General features: G+C 39.1%; 1 protein-coding gene across 1 annotated transcript in view; it reads right to left on the bottom strand.

Annotated features, from left to right (window-relative positions):
- The window catches only part of DPYD (dihydropyrimidine dehydrogenase), a 502,649-nt gene that overhangs the window by 204,488 nt on the left and 273,445 nt on the right, over positions 1-24,716 (bottom strand). The window contains exon 13 of the mRNA XM_077825357.1: positions 18,321-18,536. Within this exon, the coding sequence (XP_077681483.1) occupies positions 18,321-18,536 (216 nt within the window). The remainder of the gene's footprint in view (positions 1-18,320; positions 18,537-24,716) is intronic.

Below are 24,716 nucleotides of genomic sequence, written 5' to 3'. Positions count from 1 at the left end.
AGCTGGCCTTTTTTTGCTTTGGCTTTGCCTCTGGAGAGTGTCACAGAGGTTTGATGGCCAGGGTCAGATGCAGATCTGAGAGAGTTTTCCTGGAGGAGCATTGTAAGTCTGAGCTCCCTGTCTTTGGGGGTCCATGCTTTCAGTTTGGCACTGCGGGTGCATTTTTGGGGTACATGAGACTCTCCCAAACAGCATACACGAGACCATACGAGATGGGGATGGCATCCTTACAGGAGGTGCATCTCTTGAAGCCTGGGAAGCCAGGCATGTCCGTAACCACTGAGGTGTTTTTTTTTTCTTTTTTGAGAAATAAATGTAACAGCTGATATATCTTGCCTAAATGATACCTCTAATGACGAAACACTACCTAAATAAAATGAGAAACAAACCAACTCGCTAATCTCAAAGACCACTGCTGAACTCCGTCTCTAGCCGGGGCGGTAGAGAAGGAACTGAGAAGCCCGGGCTGCGCACGTGCTATTCTAACACTGACGGGTTGAGAGGCAGGCACAGCGCATGCACAGCCCATGGGGGTCCTGCTGTAGAAATCTCCGATCAAAGGTGCTGGGATGCACCTTGACCTGAAGTGGAGCACCCACAGGGACATCTCTCGAAGGAGAATTGCAGGTTATAGTTGCTTTACAACTTCATAGAATTTATGGCTAAAAGGGATCATGAGACAATCTAGATCACCTAGTGTGACCTCCATTAAATTCTGCTCAGTTTAGAGATAACTGAACTATGTTCAGACAGATAACTTGGGTTAGACTAAATTATTTCAGTCCTTGTTTTTCCTGAGAAATCAATAAAATTCTAAAAGATATTTTGGTTGAAATAATTAATAGATTTGTTTAATCTTAGCTCCAGGTACATGACATTTTTTCCCCTGGGAATAAGTAATGTCCTTTATGAAATGCACGTACAAAATTCAGATGTGGACTCCAATATTCTGTGGACATCAGTGAGAGATCTATGAATGTAGAACAGTTCATCACAGTTAAAATATGCCATGAGAATCAGAGAAGAGAATTTTTTCATTGAGATTTGTATTAACTGCATACAAGAATGCCCATTTCAGATTCTGGGCATCCATGACAAACTCTTAAAAGTAAAACTCATACATAATAGAGTCATCAATTGACCTACCAAAAGCACTACCCCTCGCAGCAACTAAATATAATAATAATTCCCATCAAGAAAACCCCCACCAGAATTCCAGCATCACCCTTTTCCAAACTCCATGAGAACTAAGGAAAAAAGAGGAACCTTGCAGCATGTTCTGAAGGTTAACATGCTCAGGTTGTTATGGACCAAAGTGAAGGAATACGAACTCTGAAGGTGTGGGGCCATCTGGTAAATTCCCTCCAGCAGCTCCCCTCTCTTTTGCACCACTGGAACTTTAGCACTGTGCATCCACTGACCACAACTGTGGCGGCAAGGAGAAAGATGGTCTCTTAGATAAGCAGGCTATTTAGGGCTTTCTAGGTAAAACTAAAATAAAACCACAAAATCAATCCGGAAACCAGTAGGAGGCCAGTGCAGATCAGAGAACATTGCTTCAATATGCTCACAAACTGATACACTGCTTAACAATTAGGCCAGCAGATTCTGCACCAGCTGCAGTTCCTGGATAGATTTAAGAAGTCACTCCCATTAGTAGTCTAATCTTGAAATAACAAATGTATAGATGACTGTTGTCAGGTCCGCATCCAAAAGAAATAGATGCAGTCTTCTGGCTGTGAGAAGCTGAAAAAGCCATCCTAGCTGAGGCTGCTGCCTGATCTTCTAATAGCAGCGGGGAGTCTAATTACATCCCTAGATTGTGAACCTCATTCACAACTGATTGACACACACCCTCAGTCAAAGGGGCTGATCTTTCTCGTGACATACCCTCTAGACATTTCTCTCAACTAACCAGCATCACCTCTGTCATGTTTGGATTGGCATTTCACCCAGCTTGCTGTCTTCTATGCCCGTGTCTTCCCCAAACACTGAATAATGCAAGGACTGTTCCAGCTGAATCAGCTGAGAGGTATGAAGATGAGTTTTGGCACATTGAACACATTTCAAACCATGTCTCTTTACTTATTCCTTCTAATTCCCAGATACATCCCTTAAGAAGGGTGACAAGATGGAACCCCACAGCAGGGCACACCCAAAGAAAAGAAGCAGTTACCCAATATACATCTGAGAACGCCAATTTGCTGACATGAGTTTCTCTGTCTATGCTATTTAAAGATGAGGTATAGTTAAGAAAGGAGACAGGTGAGGCACTTTGCACTGGGAGAAAATTTGTTAATTGGTACTTGGGAAATTTTTTGCTTTCAATCTAAACAATTTAAGTGCATAAACGATATAATGATGAGCACTTAATAACTGCTTGCAAAACTATGAATAATTTTAGCAATGGTTTCTAGAGAAATTAGGAGTTACTGCACATTTTGTAGAAGCAGCAATTCAGCTACAAAATAACTTTTTGTTGTTATTCAAAGACACTGATGTTGCAGTTGGGTTTTGTTTCTTAGACTGAAAAATAATATATTAACTATATTACATGAATTACCAGCTTCATCTTTCTCAGCCTTCCCATGAATTATTAAATCATGGTTCATTCTAGAATATGCCAAACGCTCCTTTTGAAAGATGCAAAAAAGGAACAATTATCCTCTTAACACTTATTCTGTCTTCAGAAAGTGAAATGCATGAGCAACACCTCCATTTGGTGCCACACTAGAGAAAATGAAAGTAAATACGATGATTGCAATGTGCGCTTTCAGTTTCTGTAGTCTGATGGCAAACTGGCAGAGTGAGCTCTGGCATTCTACTATCAAAGATTTAAAAAATAGTTTCTTATACACATGAAGGAACACTTCCTGTGAAAAATTAAGAAAAAATGCTTTTGAAATTGGGGATGGGATAAAATTTGACTTACCACTATTAACAAACCATCCAAGGTGAAGGGCTTCTCACACAGGAAAGAAACCAGTAGAACTGAGTGAAGATTTTTAGCGGCGGAGGGATTCATATTCAAATACACTGAAAAATGTCATGAATTCATGTTGATTTTGCTTAATTGTTTTGGTTGGAAGAAAAAAAAACTTACAAAAAATTCCCCCAAAATGAAAGTGTTTGTTTTGACATTTTCAAAACAAAATATTATGATTTTTCAATTTGAAACAACTTTTTGTTTGGAAATTTCCTTTTTTTAAAAAAAAAAAATAAAAATAATTGCTCTAAGTTGAAATTAAACATTTTGTTTGTTTGTTTCAAATGAAATGTTTTGTTCAATCCAAATTAATAATTTGACAAACATTGAAAAATATAATTTTCAGTTCAGCCCAGAATTAAATTTATATTTTGTATTTGCCAGTGAACCATGTCTTGAAAACAGTTCTCATCATGCGCTACACTAAGGATTGTTTAAAATATACAGTTCACAATTTTGAGAAGAAATAAAATATATAATATTTTTAGAGGATTTTTGATTTAAAGGAGTTATCAACTTTTATTGCCTGCTGGTGTGCCCTTATCAGGACCCTTCGGATTTATCAAAGAATTGACCCTCTCTCTGATTTTATGCAAAGAATCAGACAATCTAATTCAGGTATCATCCTCTACTGTGCAAAAACTGACAAAAGAGGAAAACTACATGTGTCATCTCCTCAAAGGAAATGAGTTCTGACCTCATGAATTAGCTGTGTAGAGCCCTGAGGATGGATGGATAGGTCCATGGGAATTCTGCTATTATTCTATGAGTTTGCTCAAATATTTTTCCAAGGAAAAAATTATACAGTATTCCACAGTTTTGCAAGGGAAGCTTGCAATACAGAGCCACAGCACTAGTTGTGCATATTCAGGGAAAGAGAAGTAACAGTCACAGAATGGAAGGCGTTCCAATGACACAATCCCTTACAAAAAAAACGTTAGGGTCTTCTCCAGCCTGATTATTATCTTTTTTGCCAGGTGATAGGTAACATATAACTCATGGTTTTGACTGAAGAAAATTCAATAGTTTCACCAGCCATGTTAATTTCTGAATTTGTTCTATTACTCTATGATACATAGTGAAGATAAACCACTCCACTCTTCCAGAAAGGGGAATTATTCATATGAATTATTATATACTGTGTATATGCAAAAATGAATAGATGAGGACCTTCAAGATCATATTTCATAGCTGTGACTATGAAATGATTACTAGGCATGCTAAATTTTACTAAATACAAATAATTATTCTGAAGAAATTATATATCTTTTTAAAATTTAATTTAGAATGTTTGGGTTTTCTACATTTAGTCCCATGATGCCTATGAAGGGTTTTGTTTGTTTATTTTTTGCTAATACATAAGAGTAAATTAAATCTGCATTAGGAGTCAATCTTGCATGATGCCAAGGCCCTGGTATAGCAAAGCACTTAAGCATGTGCTTAACTTTAAGTATGTCAGTACGCCCATTTATTTTATTGGGACTCACAGGCTTAAATGATTTTCTGAATTGGGGGCTTCAACTCAGCATGTACATTTCAGCCCACAAGAAGTTACCTATTGATTTCCATGGGCTTTGGATCAGGCCAAATAAAGCACTGTATAAGCAAAATCAGGCAGGTTTGCCATAGCACTTTAACTAGAATTTTGAAAAGTAGTTTTTTTCTAAAATAAAGAATATTGTGTAACCATAATATTAAAATCTCATCAGAAGGCTGTTAGGGTGGAATATGGACTGTTTCAGTAACCATACTATATTTATGCATAGCTCATACGCATGAGCGATGAGCTTGAAAATCATATCATTTTGTAAAAAACCGTAGTAAGATATGTTCTTATTCTAACAATGCAATACCAATGTTCAAATGTCTATTTAAATGATTTAGTTTTACTCTAATGGTTGGCCCTCCACAACATTTTATTATAATACATTGCACAGAATGTGAATAAACTTGCGTAAGTAACTGCGGCATATTTTTGCATCTATTTTGATTCTTAACTAACATTGTTTTAAGGAAGTCTAATAAACGTGCACACTGTACATTGTTATATATAAACTTACATACTGGATAAAACATGAAAACAGCAAACGACTAATATTTCTTAAAAGTAAAAAAGCCTTGTTTTATTTAGAGCTTCCAGAGTTTTTAGGTACATTTCTTAATTTGCCCACTGCCATATAGCTGTAGAAGGCTAACAAAACCCTCAGTGTTCACATGACAACTCTCGTTGACAACCCTTGTTCAAATGCATCCTTATTCTGTCATCTACTGGCAGTGTGCTTTCTAGTCATGTTCTCTGCCAGTCCTTACCAGTTTGCCAATTACACAAGCTGCTTCCCAGACATCAGACAAAAATTCCACAAGACTGCTGTGCAAGCGTACCCTAATTAACCATCAGCTTAATTAGACAATTTACTGTGTAATTAGCAGGCAATTAGTCAACACCTCTCAGATCTTATTGACTGCTGTGACAGCCTTCCCTACTCTGCACATTCCAATACACAACCACCACCATGTTTCTAGCACTCTCAAACACCTGTACAACAGAGTTCTGGACAAAAAGAAGTGAATAATATTACATAACTAGAGAAAAAATCAATATGTAGCTTGTCCATTTATTGAACTGTTTACCAGCTTGAATTTTTTAGTACTAGACGGCCACCTGCTGAAATAAAAAACTGGGGAAACATTGTTATGTTTTTTTTACTTATAGCATGCTTTAGTGTGATAATTTCATGTAAAACCCTTTATAGTGCATTAAATTATAGCAGAAGCCAGATAAACAGAGGCATTGGCAGTAATTTATAGAAAAAAATACATAGTAAAATGTACTTGCACAATTTACTACAGTTTAAATATACAATATAGAGTTACAGTGAAAATTTCTTGGTAGATGGTATCTAAATATGTAGCTAAGTTAGTTTTGTACCTACTGTTTTATGTTTACTTATGTTTATATTTATACTCTGAATTGCAAGACTGTACTTTGTAGTTAGATTAACTTTGTGATATAAAAAGTCAGACAATAGATATGTACTGGGGCATAACACAATGATATTAGAATAAGTAATATGGATATAAATGGAACAAAAATGACAAGGTGTTACAAACATGAATCTAAAGTTGTATGTCCTTATATTGAAACATCTGAGAAATTTTATGTGATAGTGTAATTAAACACAATCAAAATGCACATGCTAAAGCAACATTAAGATTGTTTTTTCCTTCTTCTATGGATTATAAATTGTATTTTGATATGACTATAGTATTTTGGATGAGTGCTGTGAACCTGGGGTAAGGGGTATACATATTTACATGTGCAAATCCCACACAAATTGACTGTGTGATAGACTCCAGAATCCATGACCACATTATATTAATATTTTGATAAAATATAATGAAAATTGCAAATCAGAATTGAAGATTGGTGGGAAGTGTTGTTTAGAATGAACTAACACAATACTTTACTTCAGCTATAGTTATTTTAACATAAACAGTGCTTCAGGTATTTAAAAATATGGGACTTCATTTTGCTCTTCCATTAATGACAATCAGGAGTAAAACCACCAATGTCAGTATCAGGTGTGCCAGCAAAGAATGTAGAAGAGCAAGGGCTTGATTTTCCTGTACCTTACACTGCTTTTACACTGATATGATTTAACTGACTTGAACTAAATTAGTTTTTACACCAATTTTATTGAAGTCAGGGCAAGCTGGTCTCCATGAGGACATTCAGAAAAATTAATCTGAATTAGCTGAAGATCTGAATTAAAAGTGAATTAGTTAAACAGTATTAAACCCCTACATGGACACTCTCATTCAGAATTAAAGTGGCCTTAATTTGCTTTAGCCTAATTCATTTGGGAAATTACTCAAGAGTTAAGAGGAAAGACATAAATTTGCAGAAAAGCACCTAGTCTACACACACAAACTGCACTGACTTCAATAAAATCGGTGTGAAAACTGATTGAGTTAAATCACTGCAAACCACTGTGTGGACACACACATCGTTTTAAAATGAGTTACATCAGTTTAGCTTATGCCTGTAAATTTACCAGTGCAAACTGAATCAATACACCAGGTTTACTTTGAGTTCAGTGTACCCACACAGGATTTTGAACCACTGTGAATAAATCAGTTTAAAATCACAGCTTTAGCTAAACTGGCACAATATTCCAACAGGCATGATCTGCTCCACTGTGTGGAATGTACTGTGCATTCAATTAGGGGGCACATGTTTTCTCTCCATAATACATCTGATGGGATGGGCAAGGAAGTTCTCAGACTGCCCATGGGTATGGTAGTCTCAAAGTGGCTGGATGAAGCAAGGAAAATTTGGGTAGCAGAGTTTGCAGAAGAGACTATGGCTAACAGCAACATCTAGGCCATCTCCTTTGTCGCACAACTCAATTATTTTTCCTTCTTTTCTGTGGTCAGCAGAGAGAGTAAAGCTGTAGGAGGTTAAATATTGTTAAAAAAACAGAAGCAATAGGCAAGACCAGAAGAGAAGGGAAGCAACAGACCAGAAGAGAGTGAAGAAAAAAAATATGGCAGGGAAAGAAAAATAATTCAATCAAAATGAGACCAATACTTTTACATTACAAATCATTTTTAAATTAAGTTTAGTGCTAAAATGATACAAAGTAAAAATACAATGTTGTCCATAGCCATGTAAACACTTATACAATTGCTTAACTTTAAGTCAATGGAACTACTCATTTGTCTAAAGTTAAGCAAGTGCATAAGCATTTGCAGGATAGGTGACTTGATATGGACATGAAAATGTGGATATGTACAAACAATGGAAAAAGTACCCTAAACAAACTGGTGAAAAAGCAAGGTGCACACAATGATTAAAAAAAAAGTTTGGTGAAAACTTCCATATCTTGTAAGGGCCATATAAATCCTAGCTAAAACTACAGACCTCAAGGGTTCTGATAAAAGGCAGAATGGTTACTCCAAAAGCAAAAGCTTGAATGAATTGTGATATGAAAAACTCTACATGTCAATATAGACAGAGAAACAAAAAATAGTTCAACAAAATGCTGAACTTTTGTAAGAAAATGAAAATAAAAAAGATATGTCAATTTCAGAAATGAGCCCTGTCAATTTCTAACATATGTAGAGCCCCTATTTTTAACTGAAATCCTTTGTTATAGAATATTATTTCTGATTTTGTCAAGAGTGCTGTAAGTCTCCTTAGAGGATATGAATTTACTGTAGCTGATCAACTGTGATCTGCAAAATTTAATATAAGTATGTTACACATTTGTGTTTTTCAAGATACTGGACTGAGGGTGACCAGACATCCTGATATTAGGGGCTTTGTCTTATATAGGCAACTATACCTGCTGCTCCTCCCACCCCACTCCCCCAAAAAAAGAAAAAAAAGAAAAGTGTCCTTATTTTTCCCCACTTGTTATCTGGTCACCTTAACTGTGCCTGATATTCAGAAGCGCTGAACACTCCAAATTAAGTCAACAGGAGCTGCGGGTGCTCAGCACTTCTGTAAATCAGACCTACTGTAACCATTTTAGAAAAAAATGTGGCATACATTGGAGGAAGAATCAGTTATTTTATACAAAAGTAATACAAGACTATACAGCTTGTTTAGTTTGAGATGATTTGCAAAAAAGGAAGTTGCTGGGAAATGCTTGGGACTTTTAACCAAGATTTCGCTAACTGTAAAGATTTACATGTGTTCTTAATGCCACTGAATTATTAAATCGCATCTTTATTGAACATTTTCCATGTCAGACAGTCATATATTATGTAGGACAGATCGCAGCATTGTTACTCACATGAAACTCCTACTGAAGTCATTGGGAGTATTTAGAATAGGTATCTGGCAGGATTGGACCCTATGCATTGATGACGTATTTAACAGCACATTCAATACTAGATTCTCATAACAATGGTTTTATAGAGATGTATTTCCATGGACTTCACGAGAGTAGCTCCTGATTTGCACCAGTGTAAGTGAGAGCAGAATCAGTCTCATTCAAATGTATGAACTCTTCTATTAGAATGTAGTATGATTTCTAAGCTGCCAAAAGTTTTCAAGATTGAAGTTTAAGGGCCAAAGTTTTAGACTTTGTGTAAGTGAATAAAACTCTGTTGAATCTGGCCCATTGGCCTTCACCACTGATTAAATGAAAGAAAATACATAACCTAAAAAGCATTATTCAAAACTAAATTATCCAAGAAAATGTTCACTACTTTTAAAAATATACACAGCTTGCCACTGATAGTCAGTTTTGCTTGAAGCCTTGAGGAGGTCATCTTCATGCCAGGCATTTGGGCTTTTTGGTTCAAAACCTGCGAAAAAGAAAAATGTGCTCAAAATGCACAGGGCTGAGGGACTGAATCTTCAGTCCCAATTTACAGTAACCAGCACACAGGGTTAGGCTGCTACTTCAGGTTCAGGGAGCGGGGGGAGAAGAGAAAGGCGAACAGGTTATGCAGCCTGGCATCCCACTCCTTGTAGGAATCTGGGCTTGTGGAGCTATGATGTGTGCAGATTCACTGACCATAACCCCGTCATGCCACATCCCACTCTGTGTTCCGTTGCAGAGTTGTCATGGAGTTGTGCATCTTCCTGTGGGAATAGCAGAGCTCCTCTCTGTGGGTTTTGTGCTTTGGGTTTTGTGCTCTGGGCATCCCATTGTCCAGCAGTTGGAAAAATATTACAAAATCACCAGGATGTGGCTATTTGTGTTCCTAAAACTGTAAATGCCACCATGAGAAATCCATTCTACAAATGGGGATTTTTCTTTTCTTTAAAAGACTTCTGAATTCTGCTTTTTTTACAAACATATTCCACCATCTTCAGTACTTCAAAATGGTAGACAATATAATCTGACTCATTAATGGCAAAAATTATCCTTACAAATATGGGGCTATACTCACCCCCCTTCCACTGACTTCAAAGATAGGATCAATACTTACACCTGCTCAGGGAGGAAGACTTCAGTGGAGTTACACCAGGGATGAATTTATGTTCCCCCTCCCTCTTAAGTACCCAATACACTAAATATTCACAGATAGATTCTCTGGTCCCTCTACTTCCATTGTGCTGCTGAAAGTATGCATGATACAGGCTACATCCTCTTACATCCCAATGGGTCTAGAGGTGACCTAGCTGGCCTTTATGCCATGCCCCAGCAACCCCTGGTGTAAGAGGGGTAGGGGGGAGAGGGTGTGGCACTAGTCGGAATGCAGAGCACTCTGGCATTCCTCAGCTGGCACTATGATCTTTGCAGCAGTTAAGTTGTCAGAATTGAGAACAGCCTCTAACATGCTTTAAAAAGTTACTGTAAACTCTGCCAGGGCTGGGCTAAAGCTAGGCACAGCAGAGAATTTGGCCCTTAAACTGATTGTACCAGGAAAATGAGGTACTGAAAGATTATGCGAAAGACTTTTTTTCCTGCCTTTTGCTCAGATTTTCAGCATGAATGTCTTCTCTTTGTAACTGAGTAACACTTCTCTATTTAAATATACAAGTTAAATAGACTCTTTTTGACATAGTGGGTTTTTTTAATAATAACTGCATATTATTTTATGTCCCCAGGATAATTTTTACTTCATTTGTTAATCTTTGATATACTTTAAACATCTAAATCTAAATATCAGTCAGTCAGCCATAGAATGCGATATTTCTCATTGCAACTCTTCTCAAATTCACAGTTTGTATTTTCAGAATCAGTAGAGCATTTGTAAAACAATAAATAATTCAAGTCACAGGCAAGCTGCATGTGCTAAGAAATCCTGTAAAATGCTTTTTTTTTTGGTTCAAGAATGTAGTTAATAAAAGTTGCTCTTGATGTTATTTAGTAGAAAGGCAAACCATCTTTTTTATATTTGACATTAACAATCTGATCATTTGTCTCCCCAAAGAAAGCCCATACAGGCCACACAATAAAGAATAGTAATATTTCTGTTTACTGAGATATCAACTGGCATTTCACAGCAAGTCAATGGTCTATCTTCGCTACAGCATACTAGACCTCAATCTGGCATCTACAAATGTCAGGAGCATATAAAAAAATTATAGGATGAAAATCAAAAGCAAGTTCTAAATTCCTAAAAAAGGAAACACAGTTCACCTAAACATATTTGCTGTAGAAATCAATGCAATATTCAGCTGTCAATCTAGAAAAACAACGAGGGAGTGATGCTGTCAGTAGGACAGGATAATAAAATTTCAAGCAGATGTTCAGGCAGGGCTCTAATTCTTGCTGAACTCCCTTGGTAAGCATTTAATTTCTTTATCATATGCAAGCTAGGTAAATTGTACTTCATCAAAACTGTATTGTGAAATATTAATATTTCATATTATAGCAAAACTCCACAGAATAACCTTTGTCATATTAAGAACTTCAGAATTTCAAATGTCAAGGTTCTGCATTTTAATACATCTTAAATAGTTTTCTGGCTTGGCACCATATATATAACTACTTTAATCTAAAGGATTGTGTTGTAATATCATTCAAATATATATATATATATATATATATAAAACACAGGTTCACTTCAGTGAAATACTAATGGTATGGAAAACAATATGTCACTGTAACACAATTTTACCACCTATAATTATAGAGGTAAATGGAGTACAAATGTACACACACTCAACTAGCTGAAGCATGAATCAGTGTGTTGTAATAACAGCATGCAGAAATGTAGTACTTTTGGGTCAAATTAATGCACAATATACAACATCCTTCATTTAGATATGGTTTGTGAAAATATAGTGTAGAATTTATTACTATGTATTGTACAGATATAAATTGAGGAGCAAATACTTTCTTGCAATATAATGTTTTAGTTGAAATTTAATTCACTTTTAATCATTAGTCTGTTTTTAAAACTGGCAATGCAACCTGCAGCATACAAATTTAAAAAATAGTGGAGGTTCAGAATGAAGTTAGTCTACACATTTATTTCTGCTGGTACCCCTCATAAAGGCAACTGCTTCTAGGTTATTGAAAGCAACAGCATCACAAATCAATGCATGTCACAACAGAGTAAAGACAGATGTCGCCGATTAATCAGAATTAAATTTTTACAAGTGAAGGAAGCATCTAAAAATCAAAGCAAACATTCTGCCATTCCACTTCTGTTTTTTTCTCTTGCTCCTTTAGTTATACAGTGAAGTGAGGAAACCACAACTGAATCCATAGTTTTAAAAGATTACAAATTTTGATACAAATTCTTCAATAGAATATATTAAAAATGAACTCTAACATAGAAACAGCAGCAGATGTCTCAAATTTTCATTTTAAAAAAATTAATTAAAGAACAGTCTTGTATAAATTTTCTGACTATAGATTTTGAGTTAAGAGAAATTCCATTTCTATGTATGGTGCAATATCCAGATAGAAAAAACAAACAAATTCCAATATATCATTTTAAGAATTATCACCAGATGACACTCTTTTTAATTAAGCTAAGAGATTTCTCCCATTGCAGGTAGCTATCTGCTTTTCAGAAATGGTTCTGAAAGTAGTAATGATTGGTCTATGAATATAGGTAAACATATTTTAAATAGGTTTACTAGTAACTGAATTCTTTTTGTGGACTTTATTTTATCTTATCCTTCCCTCCACCTTTTTCCTTTAATTTCTTACCAACCGAATTTATACATAGTAACTTCGAAGCACAGAAGCTCTGAATAAGACAAAAATAGTATTTCAGCAATACCTCAGGGAAGGAAGGAAGTTGGGGGGAAAGAGAGGAGAATGACCGCCTTGCACTGAAAGCAGGGGGGCCGTTGTCCAGGCCCGCTGAGGAAGACAGTAGTGCTTTATGGGGGTGAGGTGGAGAACAAGGTCAGAAACTGCGGCAAAGAGGTGGTGTTGGTCAGCTTTGAAGCACTGACTCACCCCCTTGGAACGTAAGGGTGGAAGGCTTTAAAGGTGCAAGCTTGGGCGTTGGCAACCCCTTTCTCCACGCAGCAGGCAAGGCAGCACCCACCCTCCCTCCTCTTGAGGTGTGATTATCTGGTGGGTAAGAACCAGCAGTGCAAGTAGGCTGGAAACACACAGCAGCAGCCCGGCCAGAGGAGAGGGCTGGGGGTGCTGCTCCTTTCCCCGCTGGGAGGGGCAGCAGGGAAAGGAGCAGAATGCCAGCAGCTCCTCCGACGGCTGTACTCCCCCGCCCCCCCGGCTCGCCTCCCCCAGCCCTGTCTCCCCAGCTAACATGGGAGGGATGTGGAGAGGAGACTGGAAGAGCATGGGGGCCCCAGGCTGGGGGGGGCAGTGAGGAGTCACATGGAGGGTCACGTAGGGAGGTCATGTGCACCCCTTAGCTGGTGCATCCCCCTCTCCCCCCATACCGGTAAGACATGGGTTTTACTTGTACCACTGGTTTGAACCTGCTAGGGGCATTGTGCTAGACGCTCCTTTTTAGCGGGGCTGGGAAGGAATTTTTTCCCTCACCCCCATATTGGCTTCAGTGGTGTGGGGGTTTTTCACCTTCCCCACAGCAGGTGTTACGGAACACCTATTATGGCGAGCACAAAAGGTGGTAGGCTATATGTCACAACTTATTTGGTGAATGTGGGGTGGATGTCCAGTGCAGATAAAAGACTTTAAAAGGAGATGCTGATTAAAGGAACGGAAATGGTGTGGGGTTTGGGGCTCCTATAGTTGAATTCCCCATTTCTTATAGCCCACCTTACCCCTCCTACGAGGGTGGGGGGTGGATGGTAAGGTCCCAGCAATGGATTTGCTGGAGGGACCTGAATGGAAAAAAGAGGGGGAGCCGGTGGAATCTCTCCACCCCAGGGTAATTACAAGATAAACAGGGTTTACCTGCACTGTACACTTTTATCTGCTGGGCAGTCCCAGACAGCTAATAATAAAGTTGCGGCCTGATTAAATCCATATCAAGTGTGTCCTGTCCTTCTTTCGGTATAGCTGGACAAGGAAGAGAGTGTGCTTAAAGGTGCATATTTGTTCTCTGCTGTTTTCCTTGCCCAGTGAGAATCTGCTTTAGAATTAGTGATCCCTGTTTCTTTAAAAGATCAGAGCTACTTGATATTAATTAGTACAGATATCCACAGATATACTGTACTTTGATTTTGTAAACTTAAAATCCACAAATTTTACATTTATATACATATATTTATATATCACAATCCAATAATTTATAATTAACATCTGTTTTACACTGTAATAACACATACCTTCTAAAATATTTACCATAGCATGTATTTAAGCACATAAATGTTCTGAGAGAATTTCAGATATGACTTACATTAGATCATCTGTATGGTACAATTATAATGCAGTACTGCAGAAGAAAACATCTAATGATACACATAGGGCTGAATCCAACACATCACAAACAGAAGGTCCTAGGCATAGTGGAACTACTGTGGCTCTGCTGCATGGGGGGTGAGTGTTTGGGGAGAGACCTAATGCTACACAACGTGGAGTAGTGCTGCAGCTCTCTGTGGCACATGGGGTACTGTAGGGGAGAGGCAAGAGCAGTTCTGGGTTTGGAGGAACAGAAGCATCATCTGTGGCACCATGTCTGCAGATCTGCTGTCCAAAAATCCTTGGGTAAGAGGGGATACAGAAACCTAGGCTGGCTCCCACTGGTTGCAGGACTGGCTGCCCTGGTGTTCTCGAATGGAATTCTGGCCAAAAAAAAAAATTTACACCCATTCTTCTGGGCTGCCCAAGACTTGGACAGTCACATTTATTGGTGCGACCTGTTTGGAGTGTCTGTCTACACTGGCCTTCTGCACAAAGTCAAACCGAAAGGAAAAAAGAAGCAGCACCCCATGCTGGTGAGTTGATGTGCTGCTTGCAGAGGAAGTAAAGCTTAGGTAAATTGAGGCCCTTGCCTACTAAGTGCTTCAAGTCTTCATCTTGGCTCATGTCTTCTCCCTCTTTCTGGGGCGAAGGCTTCAGATGCAACTGTACTCTTTTTCCATCTCTGTCTCTGTCACCCTGTTCTTCTCTCTGACTGCATTCCATGACAGTTGTCAACTTGGGAAACTCTATGGTTGGGCTGTGTGATTTCTTTACATATTCTTCCCTAGCTATTGGTCAGGGAATCTGCCTCACCTCACCCATTTTTACTAAATACCAAAAGACACAACTGTCCTTTCCAGGTGCTGGCACACAGACTGTATCTCTGATACAGGGGAAGTCACTGGCAGCCACATAATGCTGGAATTGCATTATATAGTCACTACTAAGAGGTACATAGATTTTGCAAGAGCGAACCATTTCTGCTGCCGCAGAACTCTCATAGCCCCAGAGGCTATTTTATGCTTGGCTCTTGAGAGTGTGTCCAAACAATTGAACACCCATGGCTAGCTTGGGTCAGCTGACTCAGGCTCATGGGGCTCCGGCTGTGGGGCTGTAAAATTGCGGCGTAAATGTTCGTGCTCAAGCTGGAGCCCAAGCTGTGGGACTCTGCAAGACGGGAGAGTCCCAGAGCCTGGGCTCCAGCCCAAACCTGAATGTCTAAATGTGATGCCTTGCAGCCTGAGCCCCTCAAGCCTGAGTCAGTTGAGCAGGGCCAGCGGTGACTACGCCACGGGTCTTTTATTCCAGAGTTGATTTACCTTTACTGTATATAAAAATAAACATTATAGGGTTGAGCCTGCATAGGGCAGGTGCAGAGCATTGTATGTAAATGCCAGGTAAAGCTGATTTTATTTGCTTTCTGAAGATAATGCTTAAGCCCATGTCTTCTTGGACATGCCAACACTCTGCCACCAGCCAACTCCCTATTACCCAGCATGTATAAGAGTAAGTAAATTGGAGCACAAAGCCAAGTCTGAGTCTTCCACTCCATGCAGAGGACTAACACACAGTTTTACTTGTGCCCATACATAACCTCCACTTACCCTTGTTCTACAGGCCAAGAGTTTCCAGCTCCCTTCTGAGTATTGCACAGGATTTATATCAGTGTAATCAGAAGCTAACTAAACAGATCAAATACAATTGTACATTATACTGACCTATATTATTCCAGACTAAATTGTGATTATTTGTTCCAGTGTTAGACTGAGAATCTCTGTGTAATACTCATTGTTGAAATAAGAACTGTTGCACCTCACTGAACTTGTCTTCCTATTTGAAATATTTTTAGTATTTTAATAGTATTAATATTTTGTTGTTTACATAAACAGAAACAATTGCATTTCTTTTTGCACCTCACATCTCTGTATCTCAAAGCACATCATATACATTAAGGCTCTACACCTCTGGGAGGCGTTGTCAAGAGTATAATGGTATAAAAATCACGTCAGTCAGCTCTTGGGTGGGTCATGACAGTTGTTCTATAGAACACAGCAATGCTACTCCAGAGTTTAGGGCCAGAAATGAATAACACTATATCCAACTAAGACTCCCAGGAAAATTTACCTAGGCAGACTGTAATAATCCAAGTTTGAATGAGTCAAGGGCACTTTGCCCAACCTCCTTTTCTCTTATATTAAAATAATACCATAAAATAATAATGACTACTTTCAGAACCTTGGTTTTACTGAACATCTGATCTGAAAGACATCAAGCAAAAGCCTCACCTCTGGTAGCGTACTGACTACTGGAGCCCATGATAAGTCACTGGTTCAGTACTGACTCTGACAAAAGTGCCACGTAGTGAAAGGCCAACAATACTTCCTGTAACGTATATTCCTCCAAAGAAGCCTACCCAAATACTAACCTAGCTCACACCTGCTTAACTTATGAGATCTGATATAGTCACAGTGCAAGGTAACATAGCTGTAGGCATATGTGATTAATAAACAATTCTCAGTTTTGGCTGGATCCTGCCATCAACTTAGACACTCAATTAACTGAAATTAACAGGGAGTTCTGTGCAAATACTGATGGCAGGGGATGCTTCAATTAAACCTCTTCCCTTAAAATGTTTCAATAAGAAAAATTTCTGCTTGTGTTGTACTCAATGGGACAGTTCTGGATTTCCATTACTTAGGTATAAATCCAGAGTAGCAATGACTTCTGTGGAGTTACCTCATCTTGGTTGTATGACTGAGATCAAATTTTGGCCACACATATTTTGTAAGGACACTCTTGCTACTCCCTTTCTCTTCTCACTTTACACTCTCTCTGGATGATCTCATTTACTCATATTACTTTAACTACCATCTCTACAGAGATGCCTCACAAATTTGCCTCTTTCCTCTTGATAAGTCCCCATCCATCCAATTCTGCATCTCAGCTGCCTCATTGACATCTTCTCACTGCCACAGGAAACTTAACATGGCCAAAGCTGAGCTCCTTATGTTTCCTCCAAGCTCTCTTCAAGTCCATCCTATTCTCTGTTGCTTTTCAACACCACAATCATGCTCCATATTACTCAGACCTGCAACTTGGGGTTCATCTTTGACTCCTCCCTCTTCGTTTCCCCACACAGTCAAGCCATGTTGCCTCTTCCTCCAAAACATTTCTAAGATTTGTATTTTTCTTTCAGTGTTTACAGTTAAAATTCTTGCTCAGTCCCTCAGTTTCTCATTTTGATTGCTACAACCTCCTCCTTCTCTTAGCCTAACACCCATTGAACCCACTGCCAATATGTACAAAATACTGCCATTAAGATCATCTTCCTTGGCCATCACTCTGACCTCATCTTACACTAGCTTCTGCTCTCCTACTGCTTCATATTCAAGCTTCTTGTCCTTGCATTCCAGGCCTTCAGTAAAGCCTTGCTCTTCCCTATCTTTCTGTCCTGTCTTATATTGCTACCATTCCTAAACTCCCCTAGTGATTCCAACATCTACATAGATACCTAAATCCATTGCGCACACAGTAATTTCTTTGACTGCATCCTGATAGCTCTTACATGTGGAAAGGTCTTTGTGAGCTGTTCAGTTCAAATCCTGCCTGAAAACCTATTTCCATTATGATTCCTAAAAGGAACTACCTGACTAGTAATGGAAAGGCTGGGGGTTAAGTGAGGATAGTCTATATGTATTATCAGCAAAATAGAAACAAATTGTTATCAAACATTGTTTTATCAAAAGGAGGCCAACCTCCCCCTTGATTAAGCAATCAGAACCCTCTCCTGCTATACTTTGTCTATCTGTTCATTTTATCTCTTTTAGACTGGGAATGCTTTGGAATGGAGGCTGCGCCTTGTTTGGAGTCTACAGCACGTAGCACTCGATGGGTACTGCCAGAAGCAAATAACTGAGTTAATAGTAGCCCTGGAAAAGTATGTAGAATATTAATAGAACCCTAAAAGCTTTTTAGCTGACTGGATCTAATACTTATTTATATTCTCAAAACATTTAGATCATGACTAGAACATACCATGAAATTACATACGCCTTAAAATATTTCCTTACCTTATCGAGAGAGAATGTTTTGGTCAGAGCAAATCCCCATCCTGCTTCAAATGCTCTTCGAATCATTGGGGAACTAGTAGTTGGAGTTGCACTGGCAAGACCGAAGGGATTTGGAAACTTCAGTCCAGCCACTTCTACACTGATGTCTACCAAATCAACAGGAGTATAGAAGAGAGGTAATTCTGGAGTAGTAGAAACTGCAGCACCGTATAAAGACTGTAAAAACAAATATACAAATATTTTTGTCATCTGAATTTTATATGATTTCTTGTTAGCATGAGGGGAAAAAATCACTGATACACTTAAAATATTCTAATATTTATGCTTGCAGTGATGAAAACATTTAGCTGGCCATGGGCAAAAAGTCATACGTCAAACAACTTCATTTTAAAAGGGAACATGGTGTTGATGCTGAAATAATATTTCAGTGTATTACTCTGAAATAAATAAATAAATAAATATTATTTTAAAATAAAATAACTTTGTTAAAACAACAGGTACAATGAAACATGCATACGTACAGTTTATCAAAGACACTCTGAGTTAATGTTCCAAGGCCATGGTTAATTGAGCCTTGTGAAGTCTAGACATTATAGTATTGACTAAAGGAACACCAAAGATAAGCAATGGGACTGAGCAACTGAGTTTTCTACTATAGACCACAATGCTGCAAAGATTTATGCCCCTTGAAGTTTAATTGAAGTCAGTGTAACAATTCACAGCCTGTGAATTAAATGTGAGCAAGTCTTTGCAGAATTGAGGCCTCAGTCTTACACCTACATTTATTTTCTTTCACAAGTAAAATCTTTGCTTCCCATCAATTTTAAAATAGATCTCTATTTTTTTTAAAAAAACTGGTGCAAGTCTCGTTTCTAGCAGCAACACATTATTTGCATTTTAATTATTAATGTTCTCATATTTTTAAACACTGCGGGAGAGAAGAGTTAATATACCATTTCCAAAACGACAACAAACATCAGTTAACACCCGATCAACCTCTGGGGCGGTTAGGGTACCTGGCATTCAATGCTGCAATCTATACTCATTGAAAGAGGTCCTCTTTAGAACCACTAGGACTATTCACATGAATAAGTGCTTCAATATTGGGATTAACTGTATCATACGACACAACTGTTGCTTAGATACACTAAAGAAGGAAGACTCCAGTAATCATAAAGAGTGAAAGTGTACCACATGCAGTATCAATAAGCAACCTGCCATCACTGGCGGCAATATTCATCCAGGCGCCTACACACCATAAAAAGCAATGTGAATCAGCCATAACTGACAGTAGCACTGTAGTAAAGTACTACTCGATGTGAGTATTGTAAGGATGTCAGAATCAGGCCCTAATTCTGGATTGGTAGCTAGAAACTGGACCAAAGAAGAGCAAACAATATAAATGCTGTAGTTATGTTTTCTAACAGTTTTAAAAATAACTCAGCCGGTTGATTTTTTTAAAAGAGAAAATATACATATGAATGCATGCGTCAATAAAAAATTATAAGGCATTTTTGCACACGGACTCATTGCACATTTTATTCCCCAGAACTGACTCAATCAACCCTAACATAGCTGGCTTTTGACTATCAAGCAAATAATTTCCATTTACAAACGATAGAAATATTTGATTAGCCATAATCACTTTGAAGGTGTTGTTACAGTACAGCAATCCTTAAGAACTGACCAGATCAGTGGCTTTGCTTCACAATGCCTGGATCATTACAGGTGAGTTCTCTTGCTCTTAAGCATGGCAAACATAATGAGCAGGCAGCGGGCTCAGCCTTTGGAGAAGAAACACCCTAACGAGCTGGCAAATATAGGAGTTGCATGGATGGACACTGAGCAGAATCCTATCTAGTTCATGATGGATGGAATTACGGTCTGTGCCACAAACGGTATATCTACACTGCAATTAAAAACCCATGACTGGCTTATGCCAGTTAACTTGGGCTCATGATGCTGAGGCTAAGGGGTTATTTAATTGTCGTGTAGATGTTTGGGCTCAGGCTGTAGCCCAGGCTCTAGGACCCTGTGAGGTGGGAGGGTCCCAGAGCTCAGGCTGCAGCCTGAGACTGAATGTCTACCCTGCAATTAAACAGTCCTTTATCCTGAGTCCTGAAAGCCTGAATCAGCTGGCACGGGGCAGCTGCAGGCATCTAATTGCAGTGCAGACATAACCTAAGAACCTTGAACTTGAGTCAGTAAAGCCAAAGGGGAAAAAAAAGTGGAGGGGTTCTCAACTCCTTGAGAAGCACAAACACACAAAGAAATCTCTTATGTAAGGACGGAGCTGATACTCCAAGAACTCTGTAAAATCTTCCAACCCTTGAGTTGCTGCCCTTTGTTTTGTTTTTAAAGAGCTTATTTACTCCATTTTTCACTTATGCATGTTACTACAGGGCTGCGGCGGGGATGAGAACTACTATAGATTTTTCATGGGCTTTAATTAAAGAAAGTCTTGATGCAGAACCTCAAAATCTACTCGTGTCCTCTGAAATTTAAAGAGCTATATTCAAATCACCTGACCCTTTGTATTTTCCTCCCAGGCAGGGTCCAAATCCAGAAGTGGCATGACTCCTGGGGCAGACTCCTGGCTGGTGTAACACAACTGAAGTTAATGGAACTATGCCAACAGAAAATTTGGAGCTGTGGATGTTCTCTAAAATGGAAGAAATCACCTGAGAAAAGCTGATTTCGTTAGATTCCAGCCATTTGGGACCAAATTTCCCTGATGTAATGACCTTTTTCTGGGTAATGCCCTTTACATTGCTAGCCATCAAAGACAGCAAGAGTATGGGGGAAGATGAATTACTGAACTATTTCCTTCCATACAGGCCACTCAGTGCACTCAAGAGATTATACTCCCCAGAGCTCTGGGGTATGTCCACACTGCAATAAGAAGCCTGTGGCTGGCCTGTGCCAGCTGACTTGGTCTTGCAGGGCTCAGACTAAGGGGCTGTTTAATTGCAGTGAAGGCTTTCGGGCGCGGGATGCAGCTCAAGCTCTGCCTGTGGACTGCTCAAGAACTGCTCAGTCCTGGTATGCCTCAAAACAGTCGTTATTCAAAATTCAGTATTTGATTAGTTGCTTAAGCCATGTCATCCTGTTTCTGTTTCCTGGCCGCATGACTTAATCTTCAAAAGCTACTTCCACTGCCACATGAAATGAATTTGGTTTCAAATGAATCTTAGCTAAAGGCGACAAAGGTGCTTTCTGTATAAATAAAACGTGGCTTGTGCAAGACAAAAAACCCTCCTCTAATGAAAGGAATTTGGGACACGCAGATTGAATGTGCCCATGTAAGAACAGGAAAGCTTTGGGGCATGCTGGCCTGCAAACTAGTTGATCACCAGGGTTTCCAGCCATCCACTGAAACACCTCCAACCATAGACCTTTTCCCCTGACATTAGGATTCTGCACTCTCTCTACACCCTTGGTAAACTGCCTGGAGAGAGAAAAAAGATGAGACTCCACCTAGATGCAAAAATGCATTGACTCCACCAGATGCTGCCTACTCCTGGTGCTCTACTCCCTGTTAATGAGGGTCACTGCTGTCTGTTTTGTCATAGTGGTTTGGAAACCACTTTTACAGCCTGAATACCTCCAACAGCCTGATACTACATTTCCACACTTCTGATGATCGCTGGCTCGACAAGGTGGTGTCTAAGATGTGTCTTTCATCCCAAAAGACTGGCATAGGTGGTGACAAGAATTAGGGAATCCAGGGGAGTAAATCAAAAGGACAAAATATGCACTGCTGTAAGATGAGGCCGAGGGTTCAACAGTCAGTAGCAATGCTTCCTGCAGATTTATCTTCCCCTCCTCTTGTCACGCTTCCTTTTGCTCTTTTTTTATGTTTGTTTTGCTTCTCATAACCTCTCTGTTCAGCACAATGCTCATAAAGGAATTAAATTTACTACTTCATGATGTGTTATTTTCTCACAAAGCAAACCTTTCAAAAAATTAAAATGCTATATAGGTTCCTAATAGGAAAAAATAAGCTTTATAATGAAGATTGACCTGACACTGCACACACAGTAAAAGAAAACCTGTAGGCAAACCTTTAGAAAAAGAAGATTAAAAATGCTTGCCAATTCTTCTCTAATTTGCTGTCAACCAGTTGAGTCTACAATCGTGGGAATTCAGATACCTGGTTACCGTGTCTCCAGGATTCTTTGAAAAGCATGCCAAAATCCACAAACATTTTGCATGCATTGGTCTTCTTTCTTCTGATCTGGATACTCCTGCAGACAAGACAGTGTGCTCTGTAGTGAAGAGTACAGGACCAGGAGAGAGGAAGATCCTGCGTATTAAAACTTTCACACTGATTCGCTGTGTGGCCTTGAGCAAGTAATTTCACCTGTCTCTGTCTGTTTCCCTACCTGTGGATAACTACTTGACCACCTACTTCATGGCATTAGTATATATAGTCAATGTCTACATGGTGCCTTCAACACACAGAGCACTAAAAAAATGCTAAGTTTCATCAACACAACTGGTTTACTGAGAGCCTTCTCCTCTGCAGCCTGGAACAATTTTCCTGAATCTTTACACTTCAATGATTCTCTCATTTAAAATCTCATCCAAAAACACATCTATTCTTCCTTGCCCATACTCACTCTCTTTTCTATTATTTAGCTGTGTAATTCTATTATTTACAATCAGTCACCAAAGCATTTTGTATGAAAGACACTATTCAAATTAAACAATTGTATTGAATTGCAGTGTATTATCGCCTGTATATCCTTTAAGAACTTGAATAGGCTTTGTAAATATGCACTTATTCATTCTAAAATTACATATTTGTTGAAGCACAATAGGAGAAGTCCTATATCTCAGAGATATGAATTAACACCATACTGATACCCCTTTTGACTCAACCTGTTACCCAATATTTGAGGACTTGGGGGTTGTTTGCTTTAGAACAGTGGTTCTAAAACTTTTGTACTGCTGACTCCTTTCACATAGGAAGCCTCTGAGTGCCACCCCCCCTTATAAATTAAAAACACATTTTTATATATTTAACATATTATAAATGCTGGAGGAAAAGTGTGGTTTGAGGGTGGAGGCTGACACCTTGCAACCCGCCCATGTAATAACCTTGCGACCCTCTGATGGATCCCGACCCCCAGTTTGAGAACCCCTGGTTTAGAAGAAGAAATTGATGATGGAGTCAGGTATTTCTTCAGTGCAATCTTATTTAATTACAAAGTATGTACAAAGTCTTATTTTCCTAAACACTGCAGGAATTAACAACAGGAGGTTTTTTTGCTCACAGTCCAAGCCTCTTTCGAGCCAGCACCACAGAAAATGCTCTCTCTCAGGGCCACACTCCCAGTGCTTTTCTAGCTGTCTCCTTGCCTTTCTGTTTCTTTCTACCTGCTTCCTGGTTGTTTCTGACTCACATATACATGCAGCTGAAATCAAATAACTCACCAGCTACCTTCTGTTTGCATACAATTTAGTCCCTAGGGCAGCATTTTCCAATGTTTCGGCTAACATTAAACAAGGGGGACATTTAATTGTTCCCTCATTTAGCCTGAATAGAAGGCAGCCAACATGGCCAACAGCTTCAAAGACAAGCCTGAGGAAATGGCCAGTCTTCATAAAAGAAATACGGTCCAGGCTCACTAGATATAAAATTCACATTATTTATTTATTGCATGGGAAAGTTGGGGGGAGATCTGCTTTAAGTAGAACAATACCAGTGCCCTTAAAATGGGGGATGTACTGGCCGCCACTTCCAGCAGCTCCCATTGGCCTGGAGCAGCGAACTGCGGCCACTGAGAGCTGCGATCGGCCGAACCTGCAGACGCGTCAGGTAAACAAACTGGCCCGCCCCCCCAGGGGCTTTCCCTGCACAAGTGGTGGAACAAGTTTGGGAACAACTGGTATAACTACATCACTCAGGAGTATGGAAAATCCACCCTCCTGAACAACGCAGTCAGACCAACCTAGTTCCTAGCCAGCGCTATGTTGACGTGAGGGCTTCTTCCACTGACAGAGCTACTGCCTCTTGGGAGGTGGAGTACCTATGCTGACAGGAGCAGCTCTCCTGTCTGGGTTGGTTGCATCTTTACTAACCCCCTGCAGCACTGTAAGCATAGATAAGCCCTAAATAAATTAAGCACGGAAAGCATTACATGTTCATGGCATAACAAACAAAATCTAGACCTCAGGAAATAGTCTGAGTAGTGGGCAGCCTGGTAAATGGGGTTACTTCTACATGGATCTTTATCTTCCTCTAACTTTGAATTACATTGATTCTATTTAGAATGTAGAGGAAAGTTCTAATGGAACAGTCAGACCAGGAAGGGACAAAAGTACTTCCCATCCTCAGTTGGTTTTGTCTGGTCTTGTTTACAGAGACCATAAAGATACAGAGTTCAGCCA

This window comes from Eretmochelys imbricata, chromosome 8, assembly GCF_965152235.1.
Source record: "Eretmochelys imbricata isolate rEreImb1 chromosome 8, rEreImb1.hap1, whole genome shotgun sequence".
Taxonomy (NCBI): Eukaryota; Metazoa; Chordata; order Testudines; family Cheloniidae; genus Eretmochelys; species Eretmochelys imbricata.
The sequence above is the reverse complement of the archived record's forward strand: the minus strand, read 5'-3'. Positions and strand labels throughout refer to the sequence as shown.